The sequence below is a fragment of the Portunus trituberculatus genome, chromosome 25 (genome assembly GCF_017591435.1).
Source record: "Portunus trituberculatus isolate SZX2019 chromosome 25, ASM1759143v1, whole genome shotgun sequence".
Taxonomy (NCBI): Eukaryota; Metazoa; Arthropoda; class Malacostraca; order Decapoda; family Portunidae; genus Portunus; species Portunus trituberculatus.
The window spans coordinates 1,987,501-2,000,431 of record NC_059279.1 but is presented as its reverse complement, the minus strand read 5'-3'; the positions used below and the strand labels follow the sequence as shown (position 1 = coordinate 2,000,431).

The 12,931-nt window shown below is 41.3% G+C and overlaps 1 protein-coding gene across 1 annotated transcript in view; it reads left to right on the top strand.

Annotated features, from left to right (window-relative positions):
- The first annotated feature begins 1,672 nt into the window (after positions 1 to 1,672).
- LOC123508916 (heart- and neural crest derivatives-expressed protein 2-like) overlaps positions 1,673 to 12,931 on the top strand; it is a 19,336-nt gene continuing 8,077 nt past the window's right edge. The window contains exon 1 of the mRNA XM_045262940.1: positions 1,673 to 2,376. Within this exon, the coding sequence (XP_045118875.1) occupies positions 1,738 to 2,376 (639 nt within the window). The 5' untranslated portion in view covers positions 1,673 to 1,737. The remainder of the gene's footprint in view (positions 2,377 to 12,931) is intronic.

The following is a 12,931-nucleotide window of genomic DNA, read 5'->3' as shown; positions in this document are numbered from 1 at the left end:
CTCTCTCTCTCTCTCTCTCTCTCTCTTCCCCACAAGGTTATACATCTCTTGCTATCTATCGCTTCTTTCACACTAATTAATGCTCCTCTGATCTTGCTCCTCTGATCTCGCTAACTATACACGTAATTCTCTCCTTACGTGGCTTCGCTGTACAAGACTTTCTACTTTTTTTTTCATCTCTGTTTTGTTTACCTCCCTAATGCAACAATTAACCAGTACGCATTCTTGACCTTCCGTCGCTTTTAATTGGTAAACTATCTTGTGTATACTCTATTTCTGCATTTCCACCTTGCTGACTTGAACTCTTTCATTTGGAAGGTTTCAAGTTACTTCTCTAATTCTGGCTAATCTTTTTGGCTCTTTTCTCAGGGAAGTGGCTCCTTCAGTGGGCTTTTCTGCCTTTTTGTAACTACTTTCTGTAATCTTACACAAAAAGATCCCTTATAATGTCTTTACTGTGAAGCTTTAACATCCCTTGTCTCTCCACTTCCTATCACTTCTCCATTCATTTCCTTACACTTCAGAAATCATCGAAAAGAGAGCATCTAGAAACCTCGGGAAGTGAATTTATTTTCTTTACAACTATTTACGAATCAACTTGAGTGCTGTGCTTCATTCTGCAAGGTGACAGCCGCACGAAAATTAAAGTCAGTTCTTTAAATCATCTGTGTTTGAATACATTCAATTTTTTACGTGAAGGATTTGTAAGGTGCTCTGTGGTCCTTTCATTAATGGAAGAGTATTATGCAGATAACCTTCACTCCTTCAAAGGGTTGATATTCACAATAGTTACTAAAGAAGACAACGCTTTCTCTTGGTGTAGTAAAAGGAAGCTCATTTGCCTAATTCACTCCCCTGGCAGCGGGAAGAGCGGTGCGTAGTGAACAAAGCATTACCGTAATGGCGCTGCCCGGCCCAGGAGTTGTTACTCAAACTTGACGCACACTTGAGAAGACGCCGTGTTGTGCGTGTGTAGGAAGCTCATTTGACTAATTCATTCCTCCAGCGGTGGGAGGATGTGGTGTGTGGTGAGCGGCGGGGCGAGGCGTGGCAGGGGTCGCGGCCCCTTCCCATGCAGGGCGGCCATAACAGGTCACGGCAGGATGCAAAGGGGGCCTGTGGGTCCTGCAGGGCCGCCGCACCGCGCCGCCACCTTCCTTCCTCGCGGTGCAGGAATTTCCATAACAAAAATAAAAAGCACTCAGCCTGGGTGGCCGCAGCGCCTCTCCAAATTTCCTGGATGAGGCAAGAGTCGCGGGGGTCGGGGGGTCGTGTGGCGGGGGTCGGGGGTCTGGGAGTTGAGGGCCGGGATGTAATTAGCCGATGCGCGGGGGCGGGAGGATGGCGGACTCTAAGCGCGGGGCGTCATTACCGTGCCGCCAGACCTAAGAATCACTCACTTGAAGGGGGTAATTCCCGCGGGGCGGCCACTACGCCTGTGAGTTATGGCTTCCTAAGTCAGTCCACCGCCAGCCTCTAATCCGGTAAAGTGCGAGGGAAACGGGCTCTAATTTACCATAATTGAGTTACAAGTATCATCATCGGCGCGCCCATACGTCTAGCTCACGCCCCGCCCGCCGCCTCGCCATTGGCTGCCGCGGGGTGGGCGTCGCGCGGCCTCCACCAGTGAGGGGAAGGGGCGGGGCGCGGGCCGTGGCGGGGAGGTATAATGGTGTCTGGCGGCGCGGCGTGGCACTTGTTGGTGAACGCTCGGTCGTGGCGGCGAGTGTGGTGAAGATGAGTCTGGTCGGTGGGTACTCCATGCCGCAGAGTTACGGGCACACGGCCATGGGAGGGGCCACGCCCTCCCCGGAGGCGCTTTATTCCCCTTACTACTCCCATCCTAGCCCGCCCGCGCAGGCCCTCTATCCGGGCTGGGGCTACTCAGCCTCGGGCTACTCCTCGGGCTTCCCTCCTGAGGTGGCGGTGGCCTGCCCAGAGTACGGGGTGTCCGCGGGCTTCGTGATGGGCCCCGGCTCCCCGCATGATCTGGGCGGCGACTACACCATCGAGATGGTGGACGGGTGCGGCCGAGTGGTGAAGCGGCGGTCGTCGGCCAACAAGAAGGAGCGGCGGCGCACGCAGAGCATCAACAACGCCTTCGCGGAGCTGCGGGAGTGCATCCCCAACGTGCCCGCCGACACCAAGCTGTCCAAGATCAAGACGCTGCGCCTCGCCACCTCCTACATCGCCTACCTCATGGAGGTGCTGCACGGTGACGACGGTGCCGCGCCCGCGCCGCCGCCCCCGGGACCCTTCCCGCCGGCCAACCCTCATCAGGCTGCTTCCGCCGCCGCTGCTGCCGCCGCCGCGCCCCACCAGGCGCCATCCACCACCGTCGTCTCCTCCTCAACACAGTCGCCCGAAAACGATAAGGTGAGGCCCAGTGTGCGTGACTCATCAGTGAGTGTTATTCATGCGGCGCTCCAGGCAGCCACAGGAAACACCTGAGGCCCGCGGGGCACGGGGAAGTCCATCCAGGTGTCGGGGCGGGGCCGGGCGGGGCAGCCCTCCAGGTGTTGGGGCGGGCGGCGGTACTTCTTAAGATGTCGGGGCGGGACGGTGTAATCTTTAGGGTGCTGGGACAGGCCGGGGCGGGGCGGGGCGGGGAGCACTCCATTTCACAAGGTGAGGGTCGCACCTGCACGCTGCGGCGGCGCGGTGGTGACACTTCAGGAAATCTCTTTGGTTGTTCAGTTATTCCTTGTGTGTGTGTGTGTGTGTCGTGGCCTTGCGGGAGAAACCCCCTGGCGTAACACCTCCCGCCTACACGTGACGCAGCGGGAGGCTGCGGCGCCCGGGGTGAGGAGCAGGGTGGCGGTGTGGCAGACACGGTCACCGCCTCACCTGGCCGAGCGTCGCCTCCAGGCAGCCTCGCGGGTCACTGGCCACTTGTTGCTACTCGAGTATTAACCTTTTTACATCCCTCTACCATTTCCTCAATCGGTCAAGGCGCGTCGCCCAGCCCGCCCTTGTTCACCTTTTTGTATCCACACCCAATTATTCCTAAAGTCAAGCCAGTTAGAGAGCCTCCAAATATCATCGGTAAATTTAAACAACAAAAAATCGTCACAGGAATGATACAGCAATGGTATAATTTTCTCTCTCTCTCTCTCTCTCTCTCTCTCTTCAGGACCATTTCCGGCGTGGTCCGCGGGTCACATAATGGGACAGCGCTGGTCTAACAAGAATATTACATGTACGGGACTTAAACACGGTCAATAGGACGTAACACTACCAATAATGACATAATAGAACGTAATTATCCTCTTTTATGACTCTGCAGGGACGTCACCACACACACACACACACACACACACACACATTATATTATACACTTCGCTTGAACATAAAAACTCCTCTTTTTCTTCTACAAGTTATTATTTCACGCATTATTATCAAACTGTAGCGCGCAATTATTATTTATATATAATTTTCCCTTCCTTTTAATAAGTTCGTGGGTGAAAGTACAAGGAAAGAGATATACAGAAATTGAAATAGTATAAGGAAGAGGACCAGAATTCTATGAAGTTACGATACATGAGGTTACTTTTTTATGTAAGAGGGAAAGACTGGCCAAAGGAAACAAAAAGAAAAAAAAAAAAAAGGTCCACTCAGTCACCAGTCCTCCTACAGTGCAGAAAGAATTAGCCAAAAGACAGGGATAAATGTCATGAAACCTCCTAAATGAAGTGAAGTCATAGGAAGTTGGAAATGCAGACACAGGCAAGGAGTTTCAGAGTTTACCAGAGAAAAGCATGAATGAATGAGATAACTGCATGGTTAACTGCGAATATAACGATAATAATGCTGATAATAATAATAATAATAATAATAATAATAATAATAATAATAATAATAATAATAATAACAACAACAGCAGCAATAACAAAGCAATAGAAGCATCACCAACAACACTCACAACAACAACAAACCAAAGCAACAGCAACAAAAACAACAGATCAAGAATTCTACTCTCACAACCTACACTACACATGGTTGCCCCTCTCCTCCTCCTCCTCCTCCTCCTCCTCCTTTCCCAATTACCTGAAGGAGAAGCTAACCACCAGAGCAGCGGGAGGCGTGTCTGTGTGCCCACCTCCCCCTGATGGCGTGCCGTGTTGAATGTTACGCTTCTAATGTCAAAATACACACAGTACGGAGGGAAAACAATTACTATTTATTTCAAGACGTATTTCTAGGTGTGATAGTCTTTTGTTTTTTTCTTGTTTATAATATAGATTTTTTTAGATTGTTTTATTTATTTACTTATTTATCTATTCGTTTATTTGTTTTATTTATATTTTTTTTGTAATTTTTGCTGTTTTTTTTTCTCGTTAGCGTTCGTAATAGCAGGAAGTGAGTAAATAAATCAGTACACAAGTAAATAAATAATAATAATAATAAAAAAGGTTTATATACAGAAAATAATAGCCAAGATTTTTGTTTTCTAGATTACAAAACTCGACTATAGAAATTTAAATGTCTAAAAAATATATAAAAAAATATTCTTCGGTTATTACAAAAGGGGAAAAAAATGGTCTAAGGGTGAAAGGATTAGAATTAAATGTTACGGTAATAATTTTAAAAGTATCCCCGTTGAAACGAGGGAAAAGAAAAAAAAAAAAAACAGCACCAGGTAACTTCCACAGGTATTCCCAGGTAGCTTTCCTTTACCTTTCCACTTGTACATGATATATTTCCCATAATCACCCACAGCTTCCCAGACACGTAATCTCTTCAAATATTCTGTAGCATATCCTCTTTCCTGCTCTTTGTCACATAATTCCTAAGTCTTTAACCATTCTGAGATTTTTACATTTTCTTTACAACCAAAAAATCAACTTCCCAGACACGTAATCTCTTCAATTATTCTGTAGCTTAACCTCTTTCCTGCTCTCCGGCACAAAATTCCCAAGTCTTTAACCATTCTGAGATGTTTACTGTTTCTCTATAGCCAAAAATCAACTTCCCAGACACGTAATCTCTTCAATGGTTCTCTAGGTTATCTTTCCTGCTCTCCGGCACATAATTCCCAAGTCTTTAACCATTCTGAGATGTTTACTGTTTTTTTACAACCAATAATGTACTCTTTTTAATTTCTGTCTTTCTTGTAGATGTTTAAAAGATGGTATCATTATTTTTTGTCTTTTTTGGGGTGAGCTGTGAATTGTTGCCTGTCACTGTGAAAACTTCTTAAAAATTCTTCCTAGTCATAGATTCTACTCTCACACAGTCGCCTCTTCATTTCTTTTTTTTTTTATTGTGAATCGTTGCCTATTATTATGAAAGACTTAAAATAACAACAAAATTCTTCCCTGACAAAATTTTCACTCTCGTATAATCGTCCCTCTTTTTTTTTTTTTTTTTTTTTTCTGTGAGTCACCATTTATTACTATGAAAGACTTAAAATAACACCAAAATTCTTCGCTGCCACAATTTTCCCATTCTTGTATAGTCGCCTCTCCATTTCTTTTCTTTTTTCTTTTCTTTTTTCTGTACTGTGACTCACCACCTAATATCATGAAAGACTTAAAATAACAACTAAATTCTTCCCTGCTACAGTTTTTCCACTCCTCCATTTCTTTTCTTTTTTTCTTTTTTCTTTTCTTTTTTGACTTTTTTTTTTCATCGTGAATCACCACCTAACATGAAAAACCTAAAACAACAAAATTTTTCAGTGCTACAATTTTTTTCCACTCGTATAATCACCTCTCCATTTTTTTCTTTTCCTGTTTTGAATCACCACCTGTCACTATATAAAAAAAAACAAAACGTAAAATAACAACAAAAACAATTCCTTCCATGTTACAATTTTCACTCTCGCAAAGTCGCCTGTCGAGAAAAACTAACGATAGAATCAAATCGTCCATTCAAAACAAGAAAAATAATCTGATTCTCCTTCCCTGCATTCATATAAACGTTTCCTAATAGTATTCAGATTATCAACAGAAAACGACAGCGGCAGTAAGAAGGGTTTAAAGAGAGAGAGAGAGAGAGAGAGAGAGAGAGAGAGAGAGAGAGAGAGAGAGAGAGAGAGAGAGAGAGAGAGAGAGAGAGAGAGAGAGAGAGAGAGAGAGAGAGAGAGAGAGAGAGAGAGAGAGAGAGAGAGAGAGAGAGAGAGAGAGAGAGAGAGAGAGAGAGAGAGAGAGAGAGTAAACACGGGGAAACAAAAGGCCGATGTTTATCAATTCCAAGCCACACCGTGAAATTAAACAGGAGAGGAAGTAATAGAAGTAAGAAAAAGTGCCGAGAATAATACACAATGCAGTGATACGCAGTGCTGTATCATTTCCTGTAATACCTGGGACGGAATGGACACTTTCTGATTATTAAAGGATTGGAAATAATGGAGATGACAATGAGGGCACTTTCTATTTTTCTTATAAATGAAGTGTAGTATTTTTTCATTAACCCTTTCAATTTTAACCCTTTCACTGCCACACACACACACAAAAAAAAAAAAAAAATGAATTGGCAGCAACAGAAGCAATGCATGGAGTCTTTATAAGCATCTACAGGAAAGAAAGTGATGAAAAATAATAGATTTTGTAATATCCTCCAAGTTCCTTAAACTCTTCAGTATTGGGACACATTTTTACCTTGAGATTTATGTACGATTAGACCATTTTATTGATATTAGGAAGGGTCTATGGAGGTCAAAAGATTAATGGCTAGAGTCTTATCTATTTTAATCCCCCACATGAGTTTCTGAAGCTGTATAAAACCACTAAATAGTAAACAGAATGAATATACAAACGTGTTCTGGTACTGAAGGGGTTAAGATTGCAGGTGACTAAAGTAAAGGTGTCTCAGAGTGATTTGGGATAATAATTTGGGAAAAAAATTAGGGAAAGGTTTACGAGGGAGGAGGCAGTCAAAGGATTAAGGACAGTGTGAGACTTTTCTTTTTACATCATTTATCCCTGGACCAATCATTCTTAGCCACAGTGATGCGTGTGTTAGGGATAGATAGAGTAGCAAATATCATGTCATAGCTTTCCCTTCTCTTTTCCCTTTTTTTTCTCACTTGCAGCGGCTGAGATCAGGTTCGGTTTTAATGTTTTAATGTTTTTCCTCCTCCTCCCCATATATTTTTTCTTTTTTTCTTTTCCCGTATTTTTTTACCTCTTTCTTTATCCTCTGTATATTATTTTCATCTTTTCCTCCTCTTTTTTAATCTCCTTTTCCTCATTCCTCCATAAATTTTTCCCTTTTCTCAATCTCCTTTTCCTCATTCCTCCATAAATTTTTCCTTTTCCTCATTCCTCCATAAATGTTTCCCTTTTATCAATTCTTTTCCTCATTCCTCCATATTTTTTTTCCTTTTTCTCAATCCTCCATAAATGTTTCCCTTTTATCAATCCTTTTCCTCATTCCTCCATAATTTTTTCCCTTTTCTCAATCCCCTTTTCCTCATTCCTCCATAAATGTTTCGTCTTTCCCTCCTCCGTTAGCTGGAGCGTTGCATACATCCAGATAAAACAAATACATAAATAACGCAAAGCAATGAAAGAATAAGACACAACAACAATGGAGACACGTTAAACCTTCCATACATCACTCTGGTCCGTATTCAGAAACGCTTTGCTCTCTCACCAAGACTATTTTCCAAGGCCACAGAGACGACTAGTTGGGTTGTCAAGAGTGTTTTTTTTTTCCAGTTCATAATGTAGAAACCTTGTCAAGAGTGTTTTTTTCAAGTTAATAATGTAGAAATCTTGTCAAGAGTGTTTTTTTCCAGTTCATAATGTAGAAATCTTGTCAAGAGTGTTTTTTTCAAGTTAATAATGTAGAAACCTTGTCAAGAGTGTTTTTTTCCAGTTCATAATGTAGAAACCTTGTCAAGAGTGTTTTTTTTTCAAGTTAATAATGTAGAAATCTTGTCAAGAGTGTTTTTTCCAAGTTAATAATGTAGAAATCTTGTCAAGAGTGTTTTTTTTCCAGTTCATAATGTAAAAACCTTGTCAAGAGTGTTTTTTTTAAGTTAATAGTGTAGAAACCTTGTCAAGAGTGTTTTTTTCCAGTTAATAAAGTAGAAATCTTGTCACTCTGCCTCTGGAATCGCCAACACCCTAAAAAAAAAATACTCGTGTAAATTTCAGTAAAGTCTTTTGAAATAGTGGAAGTGAAGCACAGAAAAGTTTGAGAATACGAGACTTTTGAACAATACAACGTAGAATCAGACATTGCGCGGTACATATTCCGTTCAATAAAGGTTCCTGTACACGTAATAGTCTCCACCATTTCAAAGATTAATCGCTTCAGTACCAGGATGCGTTTTTCATATTCATTCTGCTTACTATTTGGCGATTTCATACAGCTTCAGATATTTTTGTAGGGGATTTCAATAGTGAAGACTCTGGCCATTAATCCTTTCAGTAGCATGCAGCGTTTTTCATATTCATTCTAGTTTGCTGATTTTATACAGCTTCAGATATTTTTGTAGGGGATTAGAATAGTGAAGACTGGTGGCCATTAAGTTTGGCAGCTTTTTACAGTTTTTTATACAGCTTCAGAAACATATGTTAGAATTAGATCAGTAAAGACTCTGGCCATTAATCTTTTGTCCTCCATAGATCCTTCGTAATGCAAATAAAATCGTCTAATCATAAGCAAAAAGTCAAGGTAAAAATGCATCTCAGTACTGAAGAGGTTGATCAATGAAAATAACTTGTATTCTTTTGCCATTATAGAAACAGCAATTCACACACACAATGACTCTAATACACTGCCCTATACAACGCTAAATGAAACACTAAATACGATATACAACGCTACATCATAAAACTTCATTCAATATGCTATACTTTCTTACATCACCTCTTACTTATACAACATCAATGAAGTTTTCGTCAATATAACAATACCATTTTGTCTTAACTCCTTCAATACTGGGACACATTTTTACCTTGAGATTTGTGAACGATTAGACCATTTTACTGGCATCAGGAAGGGTCTATGGAGGTCAGAAGATTAATGGTCACAGTCTTCACTATTCTAATCCCCCACGAAAGTTTCTGAAGCTGTATAAAATCACCAAATAGCAAGCAGAATGAATATGGAAACGCGTCATGGTACTGAAGGGGTTAAGCATGAAGGGGCAAGGATCAAATCGCACATGAACCACAAAAACAACATTCTTTCTAATCCAAACACGACAAGGCACAAATTATGAACGATAAAGCGATGCGATTTTGTTTTTGATGCAAACGAGAAGAATTAGATCACATACTGACCATTAGAAATACCAGAGAGAGAGAGAGAGAGAGAGAGAGAGAGAGAGAGAGAGAGAGAGTTAAAGAAGAGACGAATTAGAGTTAGCGAAAGAGGAGCTCGTGGAGAGGGAGAGGGAGACGAAGAGGGAGAGGAGAGAGAGAGAGAGAGAGAGGAGAGGTGAGAGCAAAGCAGTACCGCTCATTAAAACCATCCCAAGAGACGTCGTTAGTGAGAGCGCTTGTGAATCACCTTGTTATGTATGTATGTATGTATGTGTGTACCTCTATCTCTTCCTCCTCCTCCTCCTCCTCCTCCTCCTCCTCCTCTTCGTATCCTTCTCCTCCGCATCATCTTTCGCTAGCTAACTATTTGAGGAGAAAACTATGCAAATTTTCAGAGAGAGAGAGAGAGAGAGAGAGAGAGAGAGAGATGAGGGTGAGGAATGAAGGAAGGTACTGTGTATACGTAAAGGAAAAGGGAATGATGGAGATGGAATGATGGGGGGAAAAAAAGGAGGAAAATGGAGAAATGGAAGAGAAGGGATGGTGAAAAGGAAGGAAAATTGTGATACGGAAATGGAGAAAGATGATACACGAGATGAAATGATGAAAATGGAAAGGAGGAAAAGGGAAAATGGAAAACAGCGAAGAGGGGAAAAAAGGGAAGAAAAGTAAGGAAAGGTTAAGAAAAATGAGATAAATATTTTTCTTCTAAGGAGGAAACACACACACACACACACACACACACACACACACACACACACACACACACACACGTTCATATTACTACAGAATGCTATCATATGTGTGTGTGTGTGTGTGTGTGTGTGTGTGTGTGTGTGTGTGTGTGTGTGTGTGTGTGTGTGTGTGTGTGTGTGTGTGTTAGCGGTTCAAGGAATCTTACATTTTTAAGCACAAAGGTTAGCTTGAGTAAAGCGGTCCCGAGAGAGAGAGAGAGAGAGAGAGAGAGAGAGAGAGAGAGAGAGAGAGAGAGAGAGAAAGACTCACAAACATGTCCTTTATAAACTCTCTCTCTCTCTCTCTCTCTCTCTCTCTCTCTCTCTCTCTCATATATGTTTATCTGCTAGCTAATTCTTGCCTTTCCCAGTATATCACAGCTCCCTCTCCCTCCCCCTCCTCTCTCTCTTCCTCTCTCCCTCATAATGACAGCCAATCAGGTTCGTGGGTGTCAGCTAGCCACGCCCTCTGCGCAATTACCGGCCAATTAGCAAGCTACCTGGCCACCCTCACACCTGGCCACCCAATTATTCGCAAAAGGTAAAAGAAAATAAGAATTGAGGGGGGGAAGAGGAAAAAAGAGGGTTAGTATGGTGAGGAATGGGGGGGTGTTAGGGTTCTTCAAATTTTTCTCTCTCTCTCTCTCTCTCTATCAATTTTTCTTCTTCCTTACTATCACTATTTTCTTTTATTTCCCTTTCTTCTTTCTTCTCCCAAATTGTTCTCCTTCTCTCTCTTTTTCTTCCTTTGTCTTAATCTCATCTTCCTCTTCTTCTTTCTCTCCCTTTCTCTCCTCTTGCTTTCCTTCTCCTTTCTTTAATTTTCCTCCTTTCTTCCTCGTTTTCTTTATTTTTTCTTATTTTCTTTTTCTCATAATTGTTTTCTTTTCTTCCAACTCAGTTTATTTCTCCCTCCTGTTTCCTATTTTCCTTCTTCTTTCTTTGTTTCCCTCCACTTCTTCAGTCTTCTCCACATCTCTTTTCTTCCACAATAGTTTTCCTTCGTTCCTTTCCTCCTCTTCCACCTCTTTCCTCCTGCCCAGTTTATTCTCACCTCTCTTCCCTATTTCCTTTTTATCCTTCTTTTCTCTTTGTTTCATTCCACTTCTCTTCCATATCTCTTTTCTTATATTTTTCCTCCCTTCCTTTCCTCCCCCACCTCCTCTCTCACCTATTTCCTTCTTCCCTCTTTATTTTCCTCCACTTCTCCAGTCTCCTCCAGATCTCTTTTCTTCTTCAATATTTTTCCTTCTTTCCTTTCCTTTCCCACCTCATCTCTCTCCCCTATTTCCTTCCATTTTCTTCCTTTCCTCTTTGTTTTCCTCCAGTTCTCCTCCATATTTCTTTTCCTACAGTTTTCTCTCCCTTTCTTTCCTCTCCAACCTCTTCCCACCTCCTCTCTCCCCTACTTCCTTCTGTTTTCCTCCGCCCTCACCCTGACCTCTTAAACCTTCATTATAGTCATTAGAGGCCCCTCCTGGAGTACCTGAAGGAGGGTACTGTCACCTGGACGGCTTTATATTACTGCCAGTCAAGGTAGAACAGCCGCCCCTGCCTCTAATTAGACGCCAAGTGTGTCTCTTCCGCGCCTCCTGTCCCTTCTTTTCCGTTTCCCTTTTCTGTCTCTCGTAAACTAAGTCCATGGTTTGTCCTTTTGTGGGTTTAAGTTAATCAGTATTTTTTTTCTTCTTTTTTTTTTTTTTACTTTTTATGTATATTTTGTTTTATTTATCTATTTGTTTTGTTCAGTTTCATACACGTTATCTATTTTTGTTTCCTTTCGTTAAATTCTCTTCGTTAATTTCTTCCCGTGTTTACTTTTATCATCGTTAGTTTACTTTCTTTTATACCGAGAACATCAATTATTTTTTTTTTCTTCAAGTTTCCCTTCCTGTAAACATTTTCCTCCACGTGGGTCTTTTGTGCTGTCTTCCTGTAAACACTGTGCTGCCCGCTGATAACTCTCTCCCTCTTTAGCACTTCTGGTACGATAATCTAGACCTTCCGGTACGATATTCTGTGTAACCTCATTTTACTCTTCCTTTTCGCTGTATTTTGTTAGCCTTTTTTCATTTATCCGTCCTTTTCATGCATATCTTTTCTCTTTAACATTTCTGGTACGATAATAAAGATTTTACCGGTACGATATTCTGTGTAACTCCTTTTTATTCTTCCTTTTGCCATATTTTGTTCGCTTTTTCTTATTTGTTTTTATTTTCCCTCTTTTTAATGCATATCTTTTCTCTTTAACACTTCTGGTACGATAATAAAGACTTTTCCGGTACGATATTCTGTGTAACTCCTTTTTATTCTTCCTTTTCGCCATATTTTGTTCGCTTTTTCTTATTTGTTTTAATTTTTCCTTCTCTTTTTAATGCATATTTTCGGTACGATAATGTAAACTTTTCCGGTACGATATTCTGTGTAACTCTCTTTTTTCTCTCTTTCTTTCCTGTATATTTAGATCGGCTTTTTATTTACTTTATTTTTCTCTTCCTCATTTCACTGATTATTTTCTTCCATTACATTTTGTTTTACTTTTCCTTCCACGTAATGATAGTTTGTACCGCCATTTTCCTTTTTTTTTTTTTTTTTCGTGTTTCCTTATACAATGTTATTTATATTTTCTGTTTTCCTTCAATTATTATTTTTTTTTCAGTACAATTTTCTATATACAACTTCTTTTACCTTCGTTTTACTTTACTCAAAACAACAACAACAACAACAACAACAACAACAACAACAACAACAACAACAACAACTGAAGAAAGAAGAAAAACAAGACGCTGTGAATATTTTTTTTTTACCTCAAAGTAGATTTTTTTTTTACTTTCTTTACGAGTTTTCCTTTCCGTTCATGAGCACACGTCACAAGGAGGAGGAGGAGGAGGAGGAGGAGGAGGAGGAGGAGGAGGAGGAGGAGGAAGAAGACTTGAGGACCACTTGCGACCACGAAAACCATAAAAAAATTGGCTC